This window comes from Amblyomma americanum, chromosome 7 (assembly GCF_052857255.1).
Source record: "Amblyomma americanum isolate KBUSLIRL-KWMA chromosome 7, ASM5285725v1, whole genome shotgun sequence".
NCBI classification, from domain to species: Eukaryota; Metazoa; Arthropoda; class Arachnida; order Ixodida; family Ixodidae; genus Amblyomma; species Amblyomma americanum.
In genome coordinates, this window is record NC_135503.1 from 42,496,919 (window position 1) to 42,519,270 (window position 22,352).

Genomic DNA, 22,352 nt, shown 5'->3' on the forward strand with positions numbered 1-22,352 from the left:
AAGACCAGGACACCCGTCCAACGACTGGCGCAAACACCACACTCCATGCATGGAGTTACACGATAGGGACGGAAATCGCACAGTACCAACGCTTGACAAAATACAAATTATAGGACTAATCATCCAAAGTAACGGCTCCAACTGGGTGATGCTGGACAGCATCACGATCAAGATTGCGAACGCGATCCGAATGTTTCGGTGCATCATGAATAGGCACACGGGCCTGAGCGAGGACAACGCCATTAGAATGGTCCACGCTTTTGTACTCTGTCACATCACATACGTGGCTGCGATGCTCAAATGGAAAAAAGAACATCGGAAAAGGCTCGAGGTACACATACGCCGAGCTTTGAAGACAGCGTTAAGGCCCCCCGATAATGCCTCCACTGATCTACTCTTACAGCTATAGGAGTGCACAATACCCTTGCCGAAATCATCGAGGCTCAGCACGCGGCACAGATCGCACGCCTATCAAGCACCAAAGCGGGCAGAGAGATTCTCGTCAAGCTCGGCCTGAACACCATAGCAGAAAGGGACAACGTCCTGCAGTTAGCTAAAGTCATGCTGGAAGCACTTAAAGTGCTCCCCTTGCCAAGATACGTACACCCGATCCACAGTCAAGGAATAAGACTCGCACGCGCCAAAGCCCTCGCTGCGGACGGGGCAAGGTTTCCCGACCAGACAGGTTTCGTGGATGCAGCGTACATACCGGGAAAGCATGCCTACTCGATAGCAGTAATCGACGGACACGGGCGAATGCGCAACTCACTCACGCTTTACACCAAAAAGCCAGAGGTAGCTGAACAAGCAGCAGCGATAGCACTAGCTCTCAAAGACTCGAGCTTCACAACTTTATACAGCGACTCTAGAGCAGCCCCTCGAGCTTTCGCCAAGGGCGGGATAGACAAGGCGACGCTACGAATCTTAGGCGGAAGTAACATCACCGATCACTCCATTGTATGGTTCCCGGCACTCATAGGTAGCTTAGGAGGCGGCCTGCGGAATCAACGAGATCGCACACGAGGCGGCGCGAGGACTCATCGATCGCTTCCCTCCGGTTTCCCCCGCTACCCCACATATCCAGTACAGGGATCAATTATTCACGTACAACGAGCTCACTAAGCAGTTTTATCTAGGCAGACGAGAGTTTCCCCTCCCGGGTAAGAAATTAACCCGCAGCCAGTCGGTCACGTTACGCTTGCTCCAAACGAACTCATACCCCAACCCCTGCCGCATGAAGCACATCGACCCAGACTACGACGGACAACATGCGTGTGAACAGTGAAGTGACCGTGTACACTTGAACCATATGCTGCGTTGTTGGGCATCGAGTGACGCCTACGCAAAGAACAAGGAACATTGGGACAAAGTGCTAAAAAGTGCTTCACTACGCGACTAGCTTCGGGCTCTCCAGGAGGCCCGCGCGGCGGCGGAGAGCTTCGGGCTCTCTGTGCCGACGTGGGAACTGCCCTCTACACCTGGCGCCTAGCCGAGTGTCCTTCAGGACTCCTACTGTGGGAAATAAAGTTTTACCAACACTGGTTGTGGCGTCAGGCGTAACAAAGGCAACTAGAGGTGGTCAGAAAACAACCGAGCACAGTTGCGGTCGGCTCGCTGGCGGTGCTGCCGCTGCATCCAATCTGCTCAAGTCGCACGGGCCATGCTCACAGGAAGTACAAAAAATTGGAGGGGACACTTAAGTTCCAACGCGATAGCGTATTGGATTAATTCACATATATGCACAAGGCCATTCTCTACTTTAAATTCATAGAGCCCTGGTAGTCCTCGTACCTCTCCTGGCGCAGTGGTGAAGCGGTTAAGGGATGCGACACTGCCTTGGACGTAAAGACAGAAAAATCACGGCCGAGCAATTGACAATGCGCACAGAGGACACTTGGGAATTGACAAAACAAAAGAGCTAATCATAGAAAAGAATGGGTTTCCTGGACTGGACAAGAACGTAGACGCTGCAGGCTACAAAGAATTGCCGTGCACGCCACAGCACTGACTCAGAGGAGAGGCCACCACCGATGAAGATGACCGATCTCCCGACAGGACCTTGGAAGGCATTAGCAGGTGACTCTGCAGGTTCTGTTCCAAGTGGAGAATACCTCGTGGTAATAGTAGATGAACATCCCTGATTTCTCATGGTCGCTGCACTTCCATCGCTTCACACCCAAACAGCAACACCCCAGATGCTCGAAACATTTGCCACTCAGGATGCGCCATAGAAGGCCAAGACTATAAACGGCCCATTATTTTTCAGTTCAGATTCCGCAAACTTAATGACAGCCAGTGGAATCAAGCACCACAAGGTTACGCCATTGTGGGCCAAATGCCTCATCAGAGAGGCTCATCAAAACATCAAGAAGGTAGTAAGAGTAGTCACTGTAGAATGGATAGAATGGGAAACAGAGGTGCAAGAATACCACTAAATTACCGAGCGACACCACAAAGAAACTATTGGATTGTCCCCCAGCAGAGCTTCTCCTGCGACGCAAAATCAGAACCAGATTTCCCCATGGTACCCACGAAGAGGACGGCGAACTTCTGAGACGCTAAGACAAGATCAGGAAAGAAGCCGTGGACACATATGCAGGCAAGATACGTTTCGCCAATCCACATTCTCTTCAAAAAAGGAGACTTTAAGATTTAATCCTCGGGAGACATAAAAGCGAGAAGGACTCACGAGTCGCCGTTTGACCCAGACTGCTACGTGATGACACATGTGCAAGGGTCAGCAGCAACGGAATCAAGACCAGGTAGGGGAATCATGAGGAACTCGTCGTTTTTCAAGAATATCGATAACCCTGGAAAAAGGTGTGACGAATATCGTTGAGGCTTACGGTAGTACAGCGGCGAAGACCAGAGCGGCAAGCCTAGCGAGGCTAAGACATGCTCCGCCGCAATGCACGGAGGAGAAACCGGAAAGCCGGCAGCGTGAACGATCCGCCTCCGGGTAAGCAGGAAAGACTAGGAAAGCGCCCAACCCGCGGCTTGGCCTTCTTGCGAAATTTCGCCTAAATATAGTTTAAACACCCGCGGGTTAGAGTTTACCGCGAGCCGAACGGCCTCTGCTCAGCTGTCGTCACATGCGAGCAGAGATGCGGCGCGTACTCAATTTCGAATGGAGAATACGGCTTCCCGCAAGGAAAGCCACAAAGCCACAAAGTTCATGAAGCGGGCTTCGACACGCAGAAGATCATCATATGTGCCTCCCGTCTGCATGGAGATATCGGGTAGTCATTCTGCAGTTCGCATGCTGCGATCAAACAACGTATGCCAACTGGCATACAACCGAAATACATGGTGTTTTGTCATGCGTGTAGCAGCACATTGCTGGCACACTCGACGTACACGCAATAGTGGACGGAAACACATCGCCGTATCCATTATACCGAACCAACGTGAACATTTTGTGAGATACGTTGGACTTTGAAACACACTGATTCGGTATGTCCGAATTAAGTACCCGGGGAAATAATGCATCGTGCCCGTCAGACGTACAGTCTTGGTCAAAAGTCCTGAGGCCACAGCGTTCACCTGCAGCGAAATGAATGTCCCTAGAAGGCTCTGTGTAGCGGATTATTCAAAACACAAGTCAAGCAGGAAAGTTCTCTATATCCAGAAGAAATCTTCTGCTATCATTTCAAGGTCCTTCAGTCTTTAGTAGTGCCGTAATGGCTTTATCATGGGCCTGGAGCGAAAAGCCTTTGGCCTTAAGTCCTTTGACCAAGACTACCTTTAGCCACAGCCAGCGGACCCGTCTGACGTACTCGGGGAAAAAATGTACTAGGTCTGTCCGACGTATAGCTTTGGTCAAAAGTCTTAAAGGGGCTCTGAAACACCTTCTCCGGAAAGCACAGCAACTCGCTTAATCACTGCATTGTTTGCGGACCCGTCTGACGTACTCGGGGAAAAATGTACCAGGTCTGTCCGATATATAGCTTTGGTCAAAAGTCTTAAAGGGGCTTTGAAACACATTCCCAGGAAAGCACATCAACTCGCTTAATCACTGTTTTGTGTTGTCATGAACACTTGAGCCAAATAATACATTTCTACACGCAGCAGAGGACCCACAATCACGCGCGAAAGTTGGCGAGCCCTTCCCGGCGACTTTTTCATGCTCGCACTCTCTTATGTCGCCCGCATCTACGTATACACGTTGAGAGGTGGCTATTGGTTAGATTCTTTCAGACGTCAGGCAGCTACCGTGGCCGCGTAGCTCCGGAGGGTCAGGAAGCTACGCCTCCGGAGGTGGGGCCGGCGGAGGAGCGCCGACTTTCCAGCGTGCAAAAAATGGCGAGAGAGGGAAAGGCGCGAAGACGCTGAAATTCAAATTTTGACTACAGATAACCCAGCTTCTTCAAAGCGCTTTAAAAATTTCTTGTTGGGCAATATTCGTGAAGCGGCGTGCTGTAAGCCTGTAAGAGCCCAGCCATACTGCTACTTTATTAGAGCCCCTTTCAGAGCTCCTTTAAGGCCAAAGTCTTTTCGCTTCAGCCCCATAATAGAGCCATTATGGCACTATTACAGACCGGAGGACCTGGAGATCGTGTTGCAGAAAAGCCGGTGTCGGAGGCGTTGTCACGAAACAATTCTGATTGGTCGATAGGGTCGTGACGTCTCAGCTACATGACCCGCGCGGGAATTTCAAACCCAGAACGCTCATAGGAAACGTGAAATCACTCGTGGAATGAAAGTGATTAAAACATGCCATGTAATGCAAATTAAATGTCATCGCATATCTAAAAGTTTAATTTATTATTGTGATTCATTTGGCTGAAAGAAAAACTGTGAGCTTTAGGCGGTATTCAAACCCACGACCCTTGAGATACGTGTCAGACATGCTACTGGCTAGGCCACCTAAGAAACCTTTTTTTCTCTATTGCCTTCATAGGAGTGGAGGAGAAATATTTGTAGCCTTGTGTATAGATAAAGAAGGATCAAACTATGTCAGCACTCCATCTGTCAGTCTATATAAAAAAGACATATCGTACCTTAAGTGTGGCACCACTACTGCGCGTGTGGGGTTCTTGGCATCTTGAGATTACTTATAGTCCATGTTTTTTTTTTCCAATAAACGGCAGTTGAAGACTAGCGTCTGTCCTGTGCGCATGTGTTCTTTTGTCCCCTGTGTCGAAATAAGCGCTACCAAATACGATTTCGTTTGACTATTAAAAAAAAATTGCCGATTTTGGTTAATTTTTTGGTAATTAATTTGGCAGTTAAAGGTTGAAGGTGGAGCTGAAGTGCCCCCTATTTGTTTTTCTAAAAACGCACTTACGTCGAAATGCGGGCGACTTGTATTTGCAAACGACGCCTCCGTTTTCCACCCTGCGATCAATAAATGAAGCGATCACGCCTGAAAACTGAACACGCCGCAGATTTCGTTTTTACTCATCGAAGAGCCTCGGTCTGCCACTGTCGCTGTCTATGAGTGAAGGCACTGGGAGGTCGCAGGAGATTTAAAAGTTATCGAACAGCCAACTACACAGAAATATGCTGCTTTACATCACTGAAGGTTCGCGTGAGCGTAAATTAGCGACCAATCAATACTTCACACGACGTGAGGTATCAAAGCAAAAGCACATTTACGAAAGCGCAGTTAAAAACAGGCAGACGAGCGGAGCAGTTTTTTGCCCTCCATAGGCAGACCACGATCGGCGCGCGCGGCGGGGTTCTCGCCGGTTCCCGCCGCGCGCGCGTGATCGAGACGTCCGTGGACAGACGTTTACGCTTCGCGGGCTTGCGGACAGGCGGCGCAGCCGTCGACATGCGCACGGCATTCTTGCCAGTGACGACCGCGCGCTTGCCCATATGAAGGCGAGCCAGGTCGAAACGTTGCCATGATCTTCCGTTCCGTTTGTACTGTAATTATTCTATTTTGCATGCCTGTGATTGCGCAGCAGCAAAAGATGCCGGACCTGTGCCCTTTCAGTGAGACGAAGGCGGCAATCCACAGAATTTATGCCGCAAAATGTTGTCGGCTTTTCTGTATCGCATGCAGGAAAGATTTATAAAAACTTCAGCGCATTACGAAAAGCGGTCAGAAACAAGCGGGGAGAATGCACGAACGAAGCCAGCAGTCATTGAAAGCTAGGAAAGATTAGTGGAATGCTTTTGTCTGTAATGGGGGCGTTGATCAATCGTTTTCTGTTGGTCTGGTTGGATTGCGTTCTTGGTTCTAGCAGCGCACAAAGAAGCACGAAGACGTGGCTGTGTGCGTCTCCACTCCTATCTGTCATTGACATTGTGCGCTGCCATGACAAATACAACAAACAGTCACATTCCGCTGGCGGTATCCGAACCCATGACATTCGCATGCCGTGTACGGCGCTCTACCAACTGAGCTTCGGCGGCTGTCTAAGTTTATACACTTCGAGTGCATTTTTGCGGCATGTAACTTAAGCTTGATAAGTGGGATACGCTGCAACCATAGAGGCGGAAGATATGCTTTACATTTTTTCTTCTTCGCAGGGAAGCTATAGCACGGACTTTAGGGCATTCTACAACTTTGCTTAAGTGCTTCCGCATACGCTTAAGCGTGATTCCTGGTAAACGCTGGTTCTAAAGCATTTTTAGACGCACTGTTTCGATGGAGGCGAAAACCAAAACGCGCTCGTTTGCTGTGCGATGTCGGTGCATGTTAAGATCCCCAGGTGGTAGAAATTCATCCGAAGCCGTTACTACAGTACCTCTTTCTTCTTTCACCTTCCTACCTTCACTCTTTCCAACGTTGCGCGCTAAAGGTGTCCACAGAGAAGTGTGGTAGTTCATTTCGTTTCCTTAAAAACAAATTGGAAGCGCAGTGAATTTATCGCTAAGGGTAATTAGAAAACCCACCTGAGATTAGCCTTATAGCTACACAAGGAAGTCATTCATTTTTCTCAAGTATTCGCAGTTCAAACAAAATTGGAAAATCTTACTTGTGTGGGGATCAAACCTTGGACCACCATGATGTCCCGCAGATCGCGGTGCGAGGTCGAGCTGATCCATTACTCGAAGAAGGAGCGATGTTAGTCCAGCGTGCTCAGAGTATCCTCAAGGGTTGCACAGCAGCCGTGCGTTCCAACGGCTGCAGTTCCCCCGCTATATGAGTAAACATGCGGCTCATGCCTTGTGCATTCAGATTTCTGCGAAGCCGTGCAACAGAAGAAATGTAAAAGGTCGCGTCGAGGTACGGAGAAATGGTGGATTGTTAAATATGAATGTCGAGAGGAAATCAGCAAAGTTCATATATGACGAATACACGATGAGAGAACAAAGAGGGGATGACACGCTGTCATATTGGCATCTCTAGCCGGGTGAAACGAACCCTCCGTCTGCGCGCCGATTTGTGCGGGCCTGACCTTTTCAGAACAAAACGCATTGTCTGGCGCGTGCGGTGATAACTTCTTCGAAGCATGTCTGGGCAACCAGGCGAAAAGGCCGCACACCGAGTTTCGGGCTTCGAGAAACACGGGATCGAAGGCGTTTGCTGCGCAAGCGAAAGACTTCACAGCAGACGTTTCAGGCAGAAATAGTAACTTTCTTTGGGTGGAAAACACCTAACCAGGAGCGAGAGGAGCTGTACCGGCATGCTCAGGGTTAGTAGCTCGACATCACGATACATCTCTCTCTCTCTCTCTCACACACACACACACACACACACACACACACACACACACACACACACACACACGCACACGCACACACACACACACACACACACACACACACACACACACACACACACACACACACACACACACACACACACACACACACACACACACACACACACACACACACACACACACACACACACACACACACGCACACACACACACACACGCGCACGCGCACGCACACGCACACGCACACACACACACACACACACACACACACACACACACACACACACACACACACACACACACACACACACACACACACACGCACACGCACACACACACACACACACGCGCACGCACACGCACACGCACACACACACACACACACACACACACACACACACACACACACACACACACACACACACACACACACACACACACACACACACACACACACACACACACACACACACACACACACACACACACACACACACACACACACACACACACACACTGGTACTGCTTTAGGGATGACGTGCGCCATGAAGCTCTTTCGTGTTCGATATTCTGGACTTTGTTTGCTTAGCAAATATGGCTAGGAAGAGTTAGAGACGGGGCAAGATTTCATGGCGTTTAGCCCACTAGACCTTGTAAACACACCAGTGGCTCATTCTGTTGCTCTTTTTTTAAAATATGGTCTTTCGAAAGCACTGGGCTTGTTAGCCTTAGTCGGGACCCCCCCTTCCCCCCCCCCCCCCCCCCACACACACTCCCACCCCCCGTCCAAAGCTAAAACCCCGCGCGCGAAATAGACATCATTGCTGGTACACACGTTAGAATCTAGGTGCTTTTGCGGCAGAAATGCATTCCTGCTGGTTGGTCATAGAAAACCACGTTGTTGCTGTTGTTGGTTTTGCTTCTGTTGGGGGCCTTTGTTGAAATTGCGCATACCACACTTCGGGGGATATTGGCCAGGGTTTGGTGCATACCCGAACATAAGGCGTAATAGCCGTGATTCATAAACTTGATTCGATCGAACGGCACTGTATAGATGGTTGAGGAACCCGGCAAGGCTTGTAATTATATCGTCAGAGATCGTAACGTATTTTGAATGCGAATTAAAAAAACAATTGCCCAATTCTTAAAGAAACTCAGAGGAAACCTCAGAGTTGACAGGTGAATATTCCTATTGTAGTGATAGGGAAAAATTCGCACACTGGCTTCTGGGCATTCCCCCTTATGTTCATATTACGGCACAACGGCTGTCAGTGTGAAAGGGGTTGTCTTCACACATCCAGAATTTGGGAGATATCGGGCAGAGCAGTAAAACCTGTGGTTTTTGTTATTTTGGCGATGGCTGCACATCCCTTACATGAGGTATTTTCATTAAAATTTGGCAAATATGCTAAGATGAGTGGCCTCGACAAAGCAGTGCAAAGCGTGGCTAGACCACCCATGCCGTCCCTTCATGTATCAATAGACCCCTACTTTTCCCTTCCTTAACAACCGAATTCCCCAACAAACGGCCTTGAGCCTCCCTTTCTAAATAAACTGCTCATTCATTCATTCATTCATTCATTAAAATTAGTATTTGTTAGCCCCTATGCATGAATCATTACATGGAGCAGTAAATACAGAGTAAGAGGAGCAAAATGCGCTAAATAAAATAGTCAAATCACGGGCTTGTTAATTTCCTATCTATACAACAGTGGCTAATGCAGCACGAAGTTATGCACGTATTCAATGGTCGAATTCGGTCCAGGTAGGTGGTTCCAGTTATAAGAGGTCGGGGAATATAGGAGCCAGTGCATTTTCTTGTCATACTTAACTGACCGTCCCCAAATATGTGCGACTGGTCGAGGTGCGATGATGTAAACGAAGGCGGAGAAAAGAGATCAGTACGACTACTGATCCGGAGTTCCCTCGTTCGAACCCGACCGCGGCGGCGGCGTTTTTATGGAGGCAAAACGCTAAGGCGCCCGTGTGCTGTGCGATGTCAGTGCACGTTAAAGATCCCCAGGTGGTCGAAATTATTCCGGAGCCCTCCACTAAGGCACCTATTCCTTCCTTTCTTCTTTCCCTCCCTCCTTTATCCCTTCCCTTACGGCGCGGTTCAGGTGTCCAACCATATATGAGACAGATACTGCGCCATTTCCTTTCCCCAAAAACCAATTATTATTAATTATTATTACGAAGACCGAGGCAAGTAAGGAAGGAGTTTGTAAAATAAGCAAAGGAGATAACTTTTTCTACGAGAAGCCATTGAGGGTAGATATTATGTGCGTTTCACTGATAAGCCGCAGATATACGTGCGGTTCGGTGGTGATATATGCATGTGTGATTTAAAAGAAGGCCAATTAACAAGAAGCCCATATTTGCACAGTGAATGGCGTCAGTGAAATGACCTCCCGTCACTGTCATAGCCGCGTTAGACGCTGGTATGTCGGGGCTCTCCCTCCATCTCAGAGGAATGTCTGGACACCAGGGCTTGCGACCCTTATACGACGCGAGAGCAACGCTGTGTTTCCAGGGTTTGTGATGCGGGGTCGATGTTGTGAAACGGCAGCGCTTCAACCCGTGCTTACGGCCAGTTGGTGAAGCTGCCTCGTCAAAGTGAGGGTACAAGCGGGAGCTGTATTAAAGGGAACACTTTCTTAGCGTGCAGTTAGCTTACCCACAAATTGTGAGTGAACACATTATTTTCTATGTAGTATCCCCAATAGGCATGATCCCCATAGTGTTTTTTTAAATTTATATGCAGAACTAAATAATTAATTTGGTGTTTGAATGCCAAGTGTGAATTTCTCTTTCCCAGTTCAAGTATATCTGGCCAGTTCGTTAAGTAGCACCCGAGTGTCAAACAAACGAACGTTCAGCTCTCTGTGACAAAGCGGAGGCTGTAAAAGGCACGCAATTTGCATTCTTGTGAGTATCATAGCAATTTATTCGACACTTGGGTGATACTGTTAATGAACTGGCCTGGTGTACTTGTACACTACTCTGCTTCCAATACGGAACCTGGCGCCCAGGTTACGGGAGACAGGCCAACGCTGGCTGTCCTTTTTAACCCACAGGGTATAAGGTAGGGTCTAAGAATTCTTTCTTAAAAAAAGGAAAACTATTGCAGATGAATTGAGGTGCAGAAAGAAAGACAACGCGTCAAGAGTGGCATGTGCAGCCACCACTACAGTTAGCACATAACCGTTTCACGGCGCTTTTCTTAGTTTCAGAAGTTTGTCGTCGTACTAGCGTTCAGAAAGCTCGTCCCCCCTAGTCGGTTTTAGCATTCAGTTACACTGTTACAATTTTGATTTCTTGGAGCCTCTTCAATGAAGCCGCCGCGGTGGTTATGTCGTTATTATGGTGCTCGGCTGCTTGCACGAAAGTCGCGGGTTTGATCCCTGCCGCGATGGTCACATCTGGATGGACCTTGAGGCATTGCTTGAGGCCTGTGTACTGTGCGGAGTCAGTGAACGTTAAAAAACACCATACGGTCGAAATTATCCATAGTCCTCCACTACGCCGTTCCTTATAGCCTGAGTTGTTTTGGGACATTAAAATCCATAAAATAAAAAATAAAAAACCTCTTTGATGCCCAGTGTTTGCTGTAGTACAGTTTGTAGGTCTCACATTTCATGCTTCGGCGCAGTTGTGAATCTGCTCTGAAAAGCCGATACTGACGCCGTTGAACACAGCACGCGATAGCAAGCACGTGTTGCGCGTTGGATACAGGTGCTGAAAGAAATTCTGAGCCAGAAACAATAGACTTCACGCAGGTATGGAACACGCAAAACAAGAAAAGAAAGGGTAATAAAAAGTAAACACTTCATGTTTCAGTAGCTTGCGCACATGCAAGCAAGCGAGCTTCCTTACGACACATTGTTGTGCCGGCAGCATTGTCCCGTCTAGCGTTGTGTGTCACCAAGCTTTGCTCAGTCACGTGCCCGGCTTCTCGGCTTTCGAGGTAAACACGTTTATGCCGACTTTGCGCAAACCAAAGCCGGACTTTTGTCGAGGCTAACTGTGAAGCTCATGCCATAGCCTGACTGAAAATGCAGAGGTTCTGTTTTTTTTGTGATTTTCGTAGATGACGATGGAATGTGGAGCAAATGTGCTGCTCGCGTTTCTGTTTACGGTTATTCTGGCTTGCTGGCGACCCCTCATAAGAAAGCATGCCTTCAAAAGCTTTTAAGCACCCTTTTAAACCTTGGTATGAAATTGATGCCCTTGTATTCGAGCATACGTCTACGTATAGGTACCACTGAATTGCTGGGAGCGCGTTTTCCGTTGTCTAAGCTGTACATGCCAACGAGACTCTTCACTGCGGGAGCAACCGGCGAGACGTTCCATGTGTTAACAGACCATCATTTCGACGCACACGTGCTCATTTTTAGCTGACATGAAATTGATGTAGGGCCTCATTGTGGTTGGATTCTTGAGAACTGCGGTTTGAACTTTTCTAAACGAACTCTTTCTGAGAAATGTTTCTCAGGCTAAGGTTCATTTGTTTTTGGTATAGTATTGCTGACGTAGAGGATTTACCATTTGGAGGCAATCTGCAATACATTCCCCGCGCTAATAAAACAGCAGCTGTGACGCGAATAATGTACAGATTATGCATGACCCGTAACTTTGAGGCTGAAAGTCAGAGGCGATTTTGGCAGACCATTAGACATCGGTTTTGCTACGTATGGCGGCTTCAAGTAGCATTTTTTGGATGGGCGAATCGTGCTTATTCTATACAGTGTCGAATACGAATAGCGTAGCTTTCCCATCAAATCGAATACTTATACTGTAGCTAACAACCGTAATGAATACTAATAAAATGGCAATGGAACAGAAACACAAACGAATCGAATAGTTTTACGATTCGCTACTTGTGCTAATATTACTACAAATGGAATACTCGTTTAGAACAGTGAACTGCTAGCAGTGGCGCTGATGTGCGGTGCTACAACTTTTGTAGTTGCAGCCACAGCTGTTCAAAGGCGTAACACTGCTCCCCACCATGTGGTACGTAACACTAAGTGCAATAACTCAATTACCGTCTTATCACATGTATAGGAAAATTAACAGTTCCTTTTAATGAGCAGATCGGATGAATTAGAGCCCCGTCTCGGATGATGAGAGGGGTGAAAGCTACGTATGAGCCATGACCGGGGAGGTCGCGCATCAAGGCACGGCTGGCTAAAGCGGCCGGGGCACTTCGGCGTCACTCAATCATGGAGGCCACCTCACGAATGGACTGTATCGTGGAGCTGGACTCTTCAGCATAGATTGATTGCACCAGCATGCTGTGCGGCAGTATAACGCAGGGGACCCTGCTTTTGGAACAGCTGCTGAAGAAAACTACTGTGCGCGTAATTGCAACTTCGCGCATTTTCCCGAATACTATTCGAGAACTTCAGAGCTATACTCGATTCGTTTGAAACTATTTTGAATCTGCATTGTTTGATTCATTCATCAACCAAATAGGAAGTATATTCGATTCATTATTAGAAAATTTCGAATATTCGAAAACCCCTAGGCATATTCCTTATTGCTATTGTACCATTTATTCCTGAAGCTACATTACTGTCTTTTAGAGAATATGTTAAGGTACTAGTCGTTGTAATTTTTGGGTTTTATGCTGTTGTACTTTCATGTTCATCCTTCTTTAGCTTGATCTTCTGATTAAGCCCTGCGGCTATGTATTAGCCAGGTACTTGCTTAGCATACACGTGACTTATAGAAAACTATTTGTCTGAATTACATTAAATATGTAGGTACTGCAGGAGCTCCGATAACTATATATAATGCTGTTTAATCACGTCACGGTCTCTTTATTCAAACCCTTCGCGCGTTACGAGATCACTTTGTAAGTTGCAACCAATGAAAAAGGCTGCCACTACTGGTGCCCGTGTGAATTCATGCTGTGTAGAGTATGTCTACGTCACATTATTATGGGCTGATTGCTATCACAGCTGCAAAACAAGCAAAAGTAACTGTGTCATCGTTTTTTTGTTTTCGTACCTGAACATAAGGAAATCTCTTTATTTTTCTTACGCCACTTCGCAGCTAGTGTTGTGCTCTCGGTCTTCAACGTACGGTATGGAAGTTTGTGCTGACGTATAACAAAGCACGAAACTGCTATAGATCTGATTAACCCTGTTTCACGTAACTAACCGGTTTATACATCTCTTGTGACGTACTACAGGCATTTCTGACACGATTACAAAAATGTCTTCCTTGCAAAGCAGATTTATTTGCTATTCTTAGCCTTTCTTTTTGTAGTTTTAAGAAGGCTGAAATGTACAGAGTCAGAGGCATTCGAAGCCACTAGGGTCAGACCGCTGGCGAGCTTCGCGTGCTTTTCCTATACCTGCCATCAAACTGATGCGGCACATCTACGCAAGCTCTTTCAGGAACACGAAACTATGCCAGAGCCGCATGTTATTACAGCAGTGCACTGCACTCTGTATTGTTTTTCCACGTGCTGCAGCCTGTCTCCACATCTTGCTGCGGTGGCTTCGTTTGCAGTGTTTGCTGGAATCGTCAGCTCTCTTGAAGCTACTGGTGCAGCTACTTGAGTGTGGCTCCATGATTGTCTGACAATTATAGGCTGTTTTTGAAAATTCCATGCTGTGGTTGCTCAGAATTTAATGTGCTGCCAAGAGTGAGCATGCCTGGGAACTGCCTAAGGGGCACATGATTGTGTAATGGGGAAAGTACAGCACAGTTGGAATTAACCTAAAGCCCATGGGGAAGTGGCGGGTTCAGTGACACACAAGTGCGCCAATGACACCAGTTGGTATAAAGTGTCAGGTGACAAGCTTGTAGGGTGCGTCTCAAAGTCATCGGTATTCATGTACCAAACACTTTATATGCACAGCCTTTACCAAAAATGGTTGCAGTGTTGCTCGGCTAAGCGTGGTTATGCAAGGGAAAGGTTTTGTTATGCTTGGTTGTGCTGTGGTTTATACGCATGAAAGTGGGTTCTGCACAGAACGCCGCTGTACTTTGATGCGTTCAACGGAACGCTGCCTGTGTTCGATGCAACGCCCGCCGTGGAGAGCTCCGGCAGATGTGTGCTCCGTCGCTGTCGCCGCGTTGCGGAGAGGAGGAAAGGGGGCATCCCAGGTGTGCTGCCTGATGATGATGATGATGATGATAACAACTTTAATAGTCCACCAGATAAGGAGGCCCCCTACTCCACGACCCCGGCATGCAGGCCTAGAGGACGGGGGCGGGGACCTCCGCGATCACAAGCAGGCAAACAGGTCTCGACTCTTCGCGGCTTCTGTCGCCAGGCGGATGGCTTGTTGCTGTTGAGCAGAGACCTCGCTCCGCAGCAGGGCTTCCCAGGCTTCTCTACAATTTATGTTTGCTTTAGCCCCTGGGGAGCTAGCGCATTCCCAGATTATGTGGTCGAGGGTCCCTCTCTCCCCACAGTGCTTGCACTTATCGTTTTTTTTTTCTATCACCAGTCTACTTCCGGGTGGCTGTGGAGCCGCCCGACTGCCGGAATATGGACGAGCGTCTGCAAAATTACACGGAGATTGTTGAAAATTATAGGTTATGCAGGAGACTGGTGCCACCACCGGACAAAAATCTAAACAATAGGGAAGCAGTCGCATGGCGGCGCCTTCAAGCTGGGAACTTCGTAAACCCGGTCTGGGCTTATCATATTCAGACAGGTGTGCTGCTTGCTCCCTCCGTGACGTCACACACCTTGACCGAGCGGAGCGGGAAAGCACCTGCCAGCATCGCATGAAAAATGAAAATGAAAATTGGTTTTTCCATTGAGCCACTGAGGAAAAATGCTAAGGCGCCCGCGTGCAGTGCGATGTCAGTGCACGTTAAAGATCCCCAGGTGGTCGAAATTATTCCGGAGCCCTCCACTACGGCACCTCTTCCTTTCTTCTTTCAGTCCCTCCTTTATCCCTTCCCTTACGGCGCGGTTCAGGGGTCCAACGATATATGAGACAGATACTGCGCATTTCCTTTCCCCAAAAACCAATTATTATTATTAAAATTGCTTTTTGAGGAAAGGAAATGGCGCAGTTCTCTCTCACATCTCGGCCGACTCCTGAACCGCGCCGTAAGGGAAGGGATAAAGGAGGGACTGAAAGAAGAAAGGAAGAGGTGCCGTGTGGAGGGCTCCGGAATAATTTCCACCACATGGGAATTTTTAACGCGCACTTATATCGCACAGCACACGGGCGCCTCAGCGTTTCGCCTCCGTCGAAACGCAGCCGCCGTGGTCGGGTTCAAACCCGGGTACTCCGGATCAGTAGCCGTGCGCGATAACCACTGAGCCACCGTGGCGGGAGGCATCGCATGCGCAGGGCATGAAAGTGCTTTCTGCATAAAACGCCGGTGCACTTTGTTGTGTTCAGTGGAAGAGAGAGAGAGAGAGAGAGAGAGCTTTATTTGCCACTTGAGGGTTGGGAGTTAGGGCAGGTGGATTGAGTGTCTCCCCCGGGTGGGGGCGACGTCTTGAGCCCACGAGACGAATGCGAGTTGTGTCTCCTTGTCTGGTCTCGCAAGATGTATCCAACCCTCCGCGGAGGGAGCTGGCAGTAATGTTTGTGGGGGCGTATTACCCTCGCATCCCCAGAAGATGCGCGCCTGAGGGGCAAACACTCCGTGGTCGCAATTAAGACAGAAGGGGTTGTATTCCCCGTCAGGGATGAGGTATATAGTCTATAATGACTGAGAATGGAATTGGTCTGCAATCTGCGAAGCATGGAGGCTTGCGCTCGGTCGAGGTTGGGGTGGGGAGGCGTTCAGCGGAACGCTGGTTGTCTTCGATGTGATGCCCGGTCGCCCGGAACCAAAGTTCCCAGTCGGGCAAGGAGTGACGTGGTATGTCACGTGGCTGTCGCACCTCCACCTCTCCTTCACTTGAAGGTCAAATTGCGGCGCCGATGGCCTTCGTTTAACTAGGCCAGTAAGGCTTTCGCTTTGAAAAATAAAAAAAAAGCTTAAAGGGCTTGCTTCTAACTCAAGTGCGGGGCCTAGTAGCATCTGTGAAAGTCCCAGCTTTCGCAGTGGTGAGCACGAGTTGCTGTCAACTTCAACAGATTTGGGACACTAGTGGTGCATGCCTAATCAGCCCCACTGCGGGACCCAGGAGCTAGCCCCTTCGGCTCTTCGCTTTCGACATAGGGTGTGCATTTGCTTGGGCTCATTTGCTTGTGCATATTGTTCACATTGTGCACACTTGCTTTTCATTTACTTAGGATGCTAAGTGAGCTCTTGGCATGCAAAAGCTGCGCGGAAGGACTGCTGGCAAGATGATTCACTTCACCTTATCAACAGTACAGCTCCTTACAATAGCAGGTTCCACCAATCGCTGTCTGAAACTGAAGAAAAGTTTCGTGACCAGCAAGAACCGCCGAAGCGCGATGGCACTAGTGCTGATGCTGATGGTGTGAGCACTGGTGAGGCCACTGGTAGTGCATGTCAGCACTAGTGACAGAAGGCGCAGACGGTATCTCAAGTGGATTTATGAGCTCCATGCAACGTGTGGCGATGTTATTAATCCACCACACGTAGTTTGTTTATTTACAATCCCAATAACACACAATGCCGGGCCCCAGTGGGACCCACATGGCCAAGTGAGCAAGATGTATTACTGGGAACAGCCTTAGCATTTCGGGGTACCGTACTATTTCAAAATGTGCGAACGAAAAAATATATAACAACTTGCAATTACGAATATTTATTTGAAGCAAAAGATACGTCCAGCAATAAAACGCTGGCATAACAAACATTATCTTGCCTTTTCTCAGCCCGGTCATTTCCGTTAACAACGAAGGCACAGTTTTGTAACAGAATGCCAGAATATTTTCTGCCATTCTTACTTACCTAGACGAAATAAAATTTCGTATTGAAAGACCGTACTCCTTAAACTGGTCTTTGGTGACACTGGACGACGAGCATGGTGTGTCTTGTCCTTTTGAGTTGTCCTCGATGTACACACCGCTTATCACAATCACAATCTTTGCACAACACTTCACCATTGTTTGCAGTGTACGTCACCTCTTGCAGCTGGTCGCGCGGCCCGCTTAAAACCACTTCTTAAGTCAGTGAAGCCCAAGGAAAAAGTGGCGCGTCACAAGTTTATCCGGAGTGGTGGAACTGTTGAGAGTCCTGTGTCGAGTCTGCATCATCTCACAGTGAATGAAAAATCATTACAGCTACAACATAAGCACAAACTCTGTTTTACATTCCTTTTTGCCTGGCAGACATGTTTTGTGGAAAAGCAATATGTAGATCAGGAGTACCAGATGCATAATAAACTTAGGGTCAGCCATTAAGTCTTGCTTCTGATGTTTGCCGGACTGCCCTCGCTCCTTTCGCAATATCAGTGGGACGTTTTAATTTTTTCATGGTGTACCAGCAGCATCAAGAAGGGAACTTTCTTGTAAAATTTGCCCTTGAGGGGGAGAGCCGTCTCCGGTAGTTAAGCTGTTGACATGAGCTTAACCTAGAATTTGACCGTGAATGAAACTGTATTGTCCCAGATCAGATCTCATGCCCACTGTTTGATATAGGGTCATTACTGAGGCGTGTGCCTTTTTCCGATTCCAGCTGGTCTGAGTCTCTCACTGTAGAAGTTAGCTTTTGCATAGCAAACATTTCACGTTGACTACAGAGTGCTTTCAATGGATGCTGCCTTTGTTTTGGTGAAACATCACTGTGGCACCTCATTCCCGAGGCAACAGCAGTATGTTATACCGGTAGCAAATTACTGGCATGAACAGCAGGTGACGATCGTTGCTTGAACAGCTTTCAGCACTGGTGCTGGTGCTTGTTCAGAACTTTTTTCACATCATATGTTGGTACTGTTTTCTTGAATGCGCTGTGTAGGCGGATCGGGTGCTCCATTCCCAGAACATATTTCATAATCAATGACTGCTCACCATACTTTATCCTTAGCTGCTCTGTTTTTGTTGTACTGAAAGCATTTTGGAAGTCCAGAAGATGGTCCTATTTATAGCTTATTTTTGTAACTTCCTCAGTTTCCTTCTTGCTGGCAATTCTGTTTGCCAAACATATTGACTTCAGCACAAAACGTTTTGTGTGTGTGAAGAACTTGCGCTTGGTTTTTTGCCGCTACAAAGGTTCTTGAAACAGCAGGTGCGCGAAACTATCACACCCTTGTAGAGGTGCTGTGCCTTGATATCGTTCATTATCGGTGCCCATGCTGACAAGATCAGGATGTCTACGCGAAACACATTCATTAAAGGATAAATTCAACGCCCCTGTAGCTCGCAGGGGACCTCTGACACTCTTCGTACTCACTGTCTCGTAATAAGCCACTGCTTCCTCCAGTTTTTCTTTCGTTGTCGAGAAACCCACATCAGTGTTCTGTCTCTCCTTGAACCCATCCTGGCGTTCAACAGCATGTTGCCTCTGGCAACCTGTCTGTCACCGCGGAGCACATCCAGACCAGGACGAAGACATTGTCGTTGGAATCTGTGGAAACTTTCCGTCTCTAGTGCATAGAGTGACTTCACTTCGCTCTGAAACTTCGCGGTTGGAGCTCACTTTCTGTCGTCATTGAATTCGCCAGAGCATTTATGTTAAGCTGCACTGGGATTCAAAATCTGGTGGCCTCTCGCAGCTCGTCGGCCTTTTGGATGCTCTCAACCGAGAGCGCCTCGGCGATGGTAGTCTTGCTCTCGTACTTGTCCTGATCATCGGTGCTGTCCTCAGCAAGATCGTCCTCGTAGAAGCGCTTTATGCGCCCGCTCAGCAGGAACTGGCCAATGTAGCAGGCACCAGCTATGGCTAAGAAGATGACCGTGATGAGATGCAGCGAATAGCGCAGCTTGTCCGCATCGTAAACCCAGCAGTTGCCGCGCCGGCCACATTTCTCCTCCCACACAATGCACGAGTTGTCCAGGATGGCGCCATACACCAGAGGGTACGGGATGAAAGCTGCCGAAAGAATAACATAGGTCAGTGTGAGAACAGTTTGAAGGAACACTTCCAAAACGCTTGGCTTCTGATAATTGATAGTTACCGAATATATTAAAATTCATTTCTTTGTACGAATTGTTCATTTTAAATGGTATAACTTAAAGCTACACACTTTGAATAAGAATAGCTGAATCGTTGCAGCTTTACATTTAAGTTGTGCAACCTCACTTGTTATTTCGGCCATTCATCCAATCCCTATTTTTCCAAATAGTAATAGTAGAAAGTCAGTTGCAGGTTTCCTGGGATAGTGTGGGAGTGGCTGAAGGGCAATTGAAGGTAATTGGAAAAGGTTTTTGCCTTTCAGTAATCACGGATCTGGTTATGATGATAACCGTTCCAACCCTATAGTGATGTGGCGTGGACAAGCTGCGAACCCCGCATATGAAGCACGGATCGAAGCATATGGTCTGGCATCTATTCTTTCTGCAGCTTGTGTTTGCTTCACGTTTCTTTTTCGTATGCATCTTCGGCCATAAAACACGTGAAAGCTACAAATGAAATATTGTTACTTACCAAGCATATTCAGCAGAGAACCTGTGGTCCCCAGGGCCATGCTTTTATCGATAGGATCGACGCACCTGCGAACAACAGCCGATTGCATTAGCAACTGTCGCGTCACACTCTGTTGAGTGTGCGCTAAATGTACCTACAGGCGCAGCGGGGAAAGTTGCTGCATCAACCAGTATATTAGGTTATACAGCGAGACGTTTCGTGCTGTATCTGAAACAGTCTTTTAAGAAAATTGTCAGAGATTTTGCAACTTTCTTGTAAACGTGCTTGTTTGCCCTCTGCGTATATATATCTAGACTGCAATGGGCTGTGCGCGAATGATTTGACAAGGGACATTTTCAGTTGGTGTTTCTCAGCAAAAGCTGATAATGCTAAGAGAAATAGCAATAGCCGTGCTTATTGTAACTTGTAACTGATTGGAAGTCGATTAGCTGAACTAATGTGAATGGCGATGCCTGAATAAGTACGCTGAATTGTGCTCAGATGCAGTGCTAAATGGCTGCAATGCTTTTGAAGGAATCGTGAGATGAGACACGTTTCTTTAAACTGAAAAACCGGTTACGACTGTCACCTAGTAATTCTGCTGTACCCGTCGCCTGTGTAGTGCAGCCGCACAGACCACAGCACAGTTTCTTATGTGGCGTAACACGCACCTCAGGAAGATGAGCAGGCCGCCTACACGGCCCGTGGAGCCCAGGAACTGGCCAGCGATCACAATGCCCAGAAAGAGGCCCAGCTGCTGGCACGAAGATCCACAGAGCCCCGAGGTCACGTAGGAGTCGTCTGCTCCTTGGTTTCCTTGCGCGACGCAGCTGCAGTCTTTGTATATCTGCGAAAGAAGCGGCAGCAATGGGCCGTCAATATTAGCTCCTAATCGCAGATGCACTGAATTAAATGGAAGAGCTAAGGAGGTCATTATTTTTGCGCTTCTGCCCGCCCTTTTCGGAAATCCCGATGTGGTCCGACTTGGCTGGACAAAATTCCTCGACTTGTCTTGTTCAATTCAGACACAGGAGGATGCGTTTACCGTCATGTTGGACGATGTCGTTCCCACGCTTTTGCAGCCGGCGTGGCAAGGTGAGAAGTAGCTGATCATCCTATTGCTCGAGCACACCGGCTCGTAGATCTGCGTGTTGCAGTTACAGTCCACGTTGCATGTGTCCAGCAGCGAACTCCTGCGGAGAGGTATGGAGGTGGGGGGGTGCTTATCAGTATACTTGCTATACGAGTGCGATAGACGCCCGACATCTAGCCTTCCTGGCCGCCACAACGTTTTTGATTACGAGGCAATTGACCAGTGGAAGTAAAAAAGTCCTAACCCGCTGTACGACATCTGCGCCGGGAAATTCTCACGAAACCCTTAACGAACTGCCAGTGCTGCAAGTCTATATAAGTCGTCGTCGCCTCGTCTACAAATCGTATTTGAAGCAAACTTGTTGCAGCAGGGATGTTTTTCTCTGTAATAGGAATTTGAACAGGCCGAATGCAAGCGCCCCACTATTGACAACCGTGTCGAACTACCTCAGTTTTTCAAGACAGAACGAAAGGAACAATCTTAATCTTGTCGAAACGTTGACTAGCCGGCTGGCGCTCCCTCTCGACCCGTGTTCACTTCTTTCAGTGCGAAAGCACTACTTCACTACGAAAGCTGTGAAACCCGGGGTATGTGTGAAGCCTCAACTTTCGACCTTGAACTTTGACCTTTATCTTGCATGAGGTTGCCTTTCAGGTGGTATTGTCTCAAGTGCTTCCGCACGGCCTACTCGGTTTAACTACGTTAAAACCCTATACCATATTTCTTTGCGTTCTATAAGGTCCCATCTTCCTGCTTCTCTCTATCGTGGGTGAATTTTTCAATAAAAGATTGGCGTAAAAGAGTACCTGCATGACTGTTAAAATGTTTTATAGACCAGTACCTTCCGTTAAAGGAGCTGACGAATGACTCACGCGGTGACGTTTCCACCAGGGGTGACTCCCGCAATGACGGGACTTTCGCAGCCGATGAACATCATGACTACGAAGCCCGCCATCATGGCGATCTCGACGAACGCTGAGTAGCCTGCCACGATGCGCGGCCGTGGTCGGAACCGGTGCACCACGACGCCGCCGGTGACGATGCCGATGAGGGTAGTCACCACTTTCGCTGCCCCTGGAGCGAATCAATTAATCAATCAATCAATCAATCAATCAATCAATCAATCAATCAATCAATCAATCAATCAAAATAACTATTTCGCAAATTTACAA

At 47.9% G+C, this 22,352-nt stretch overlaps 2 protein-coding genes across 2 annotated transcripts in view; both read right to left on the reverse strand.

The window, feature by feature from the left end:
* The window catches only part of LOC144098963 (solute carrier organic anion transporter family member 74D-like), a 30,581-nt gene extending 23,238 nt beyond the window's left edge, over positions 1-7,343 (reverse strand). The window contains exon 1 of the mRNA XM_077631950.1: positions 6,930-7,343. Within this exon, the coding sequence (XP_077488076.1) occupies positions 6,930-6,959 (30 nt within the window). The 5' untranslated portion in view covers positions 6,960-7,343. The remainder of the gene's footprint in view (positions 1-6,929) is intronic.
* Positions 7,344-18,003: 10,660 nt separating this feature from the next.
* Positions 18,004-22,352, reverse strand: part of LOC144098964 (solute carrier organic anion transporter family member 74D-like) — a 63,946-nt gene continuing 59,597 nt past the window's right edge. The window contains exons 9-13 of the mRNA XM_077631951.1: positions 22,053-22,254; positions 21,133-21,280; positions 20,759-20,934; positions 20,109-20,173; positions 18,004-19,553 (exon numbers count right to left, since the gene is read on the reverse strand). Of these exons, the coding sequence (XP_077488077.1) occupies positions 19,213-19,553; positions 20,109-20,173; positions 20,759-20,934; positions 21,133-21,280; positions 22,053-22,254 (932 nt within the window). The 3' untranslated portion in view covers positions 18,004-19,212. The remainder of the gene's footprint in view (positions 19,554-20,108; positions 20,174-20,758; positions 20,935-21,132; positions 21,281-22,052; positions 22,255-22,352) is intronic.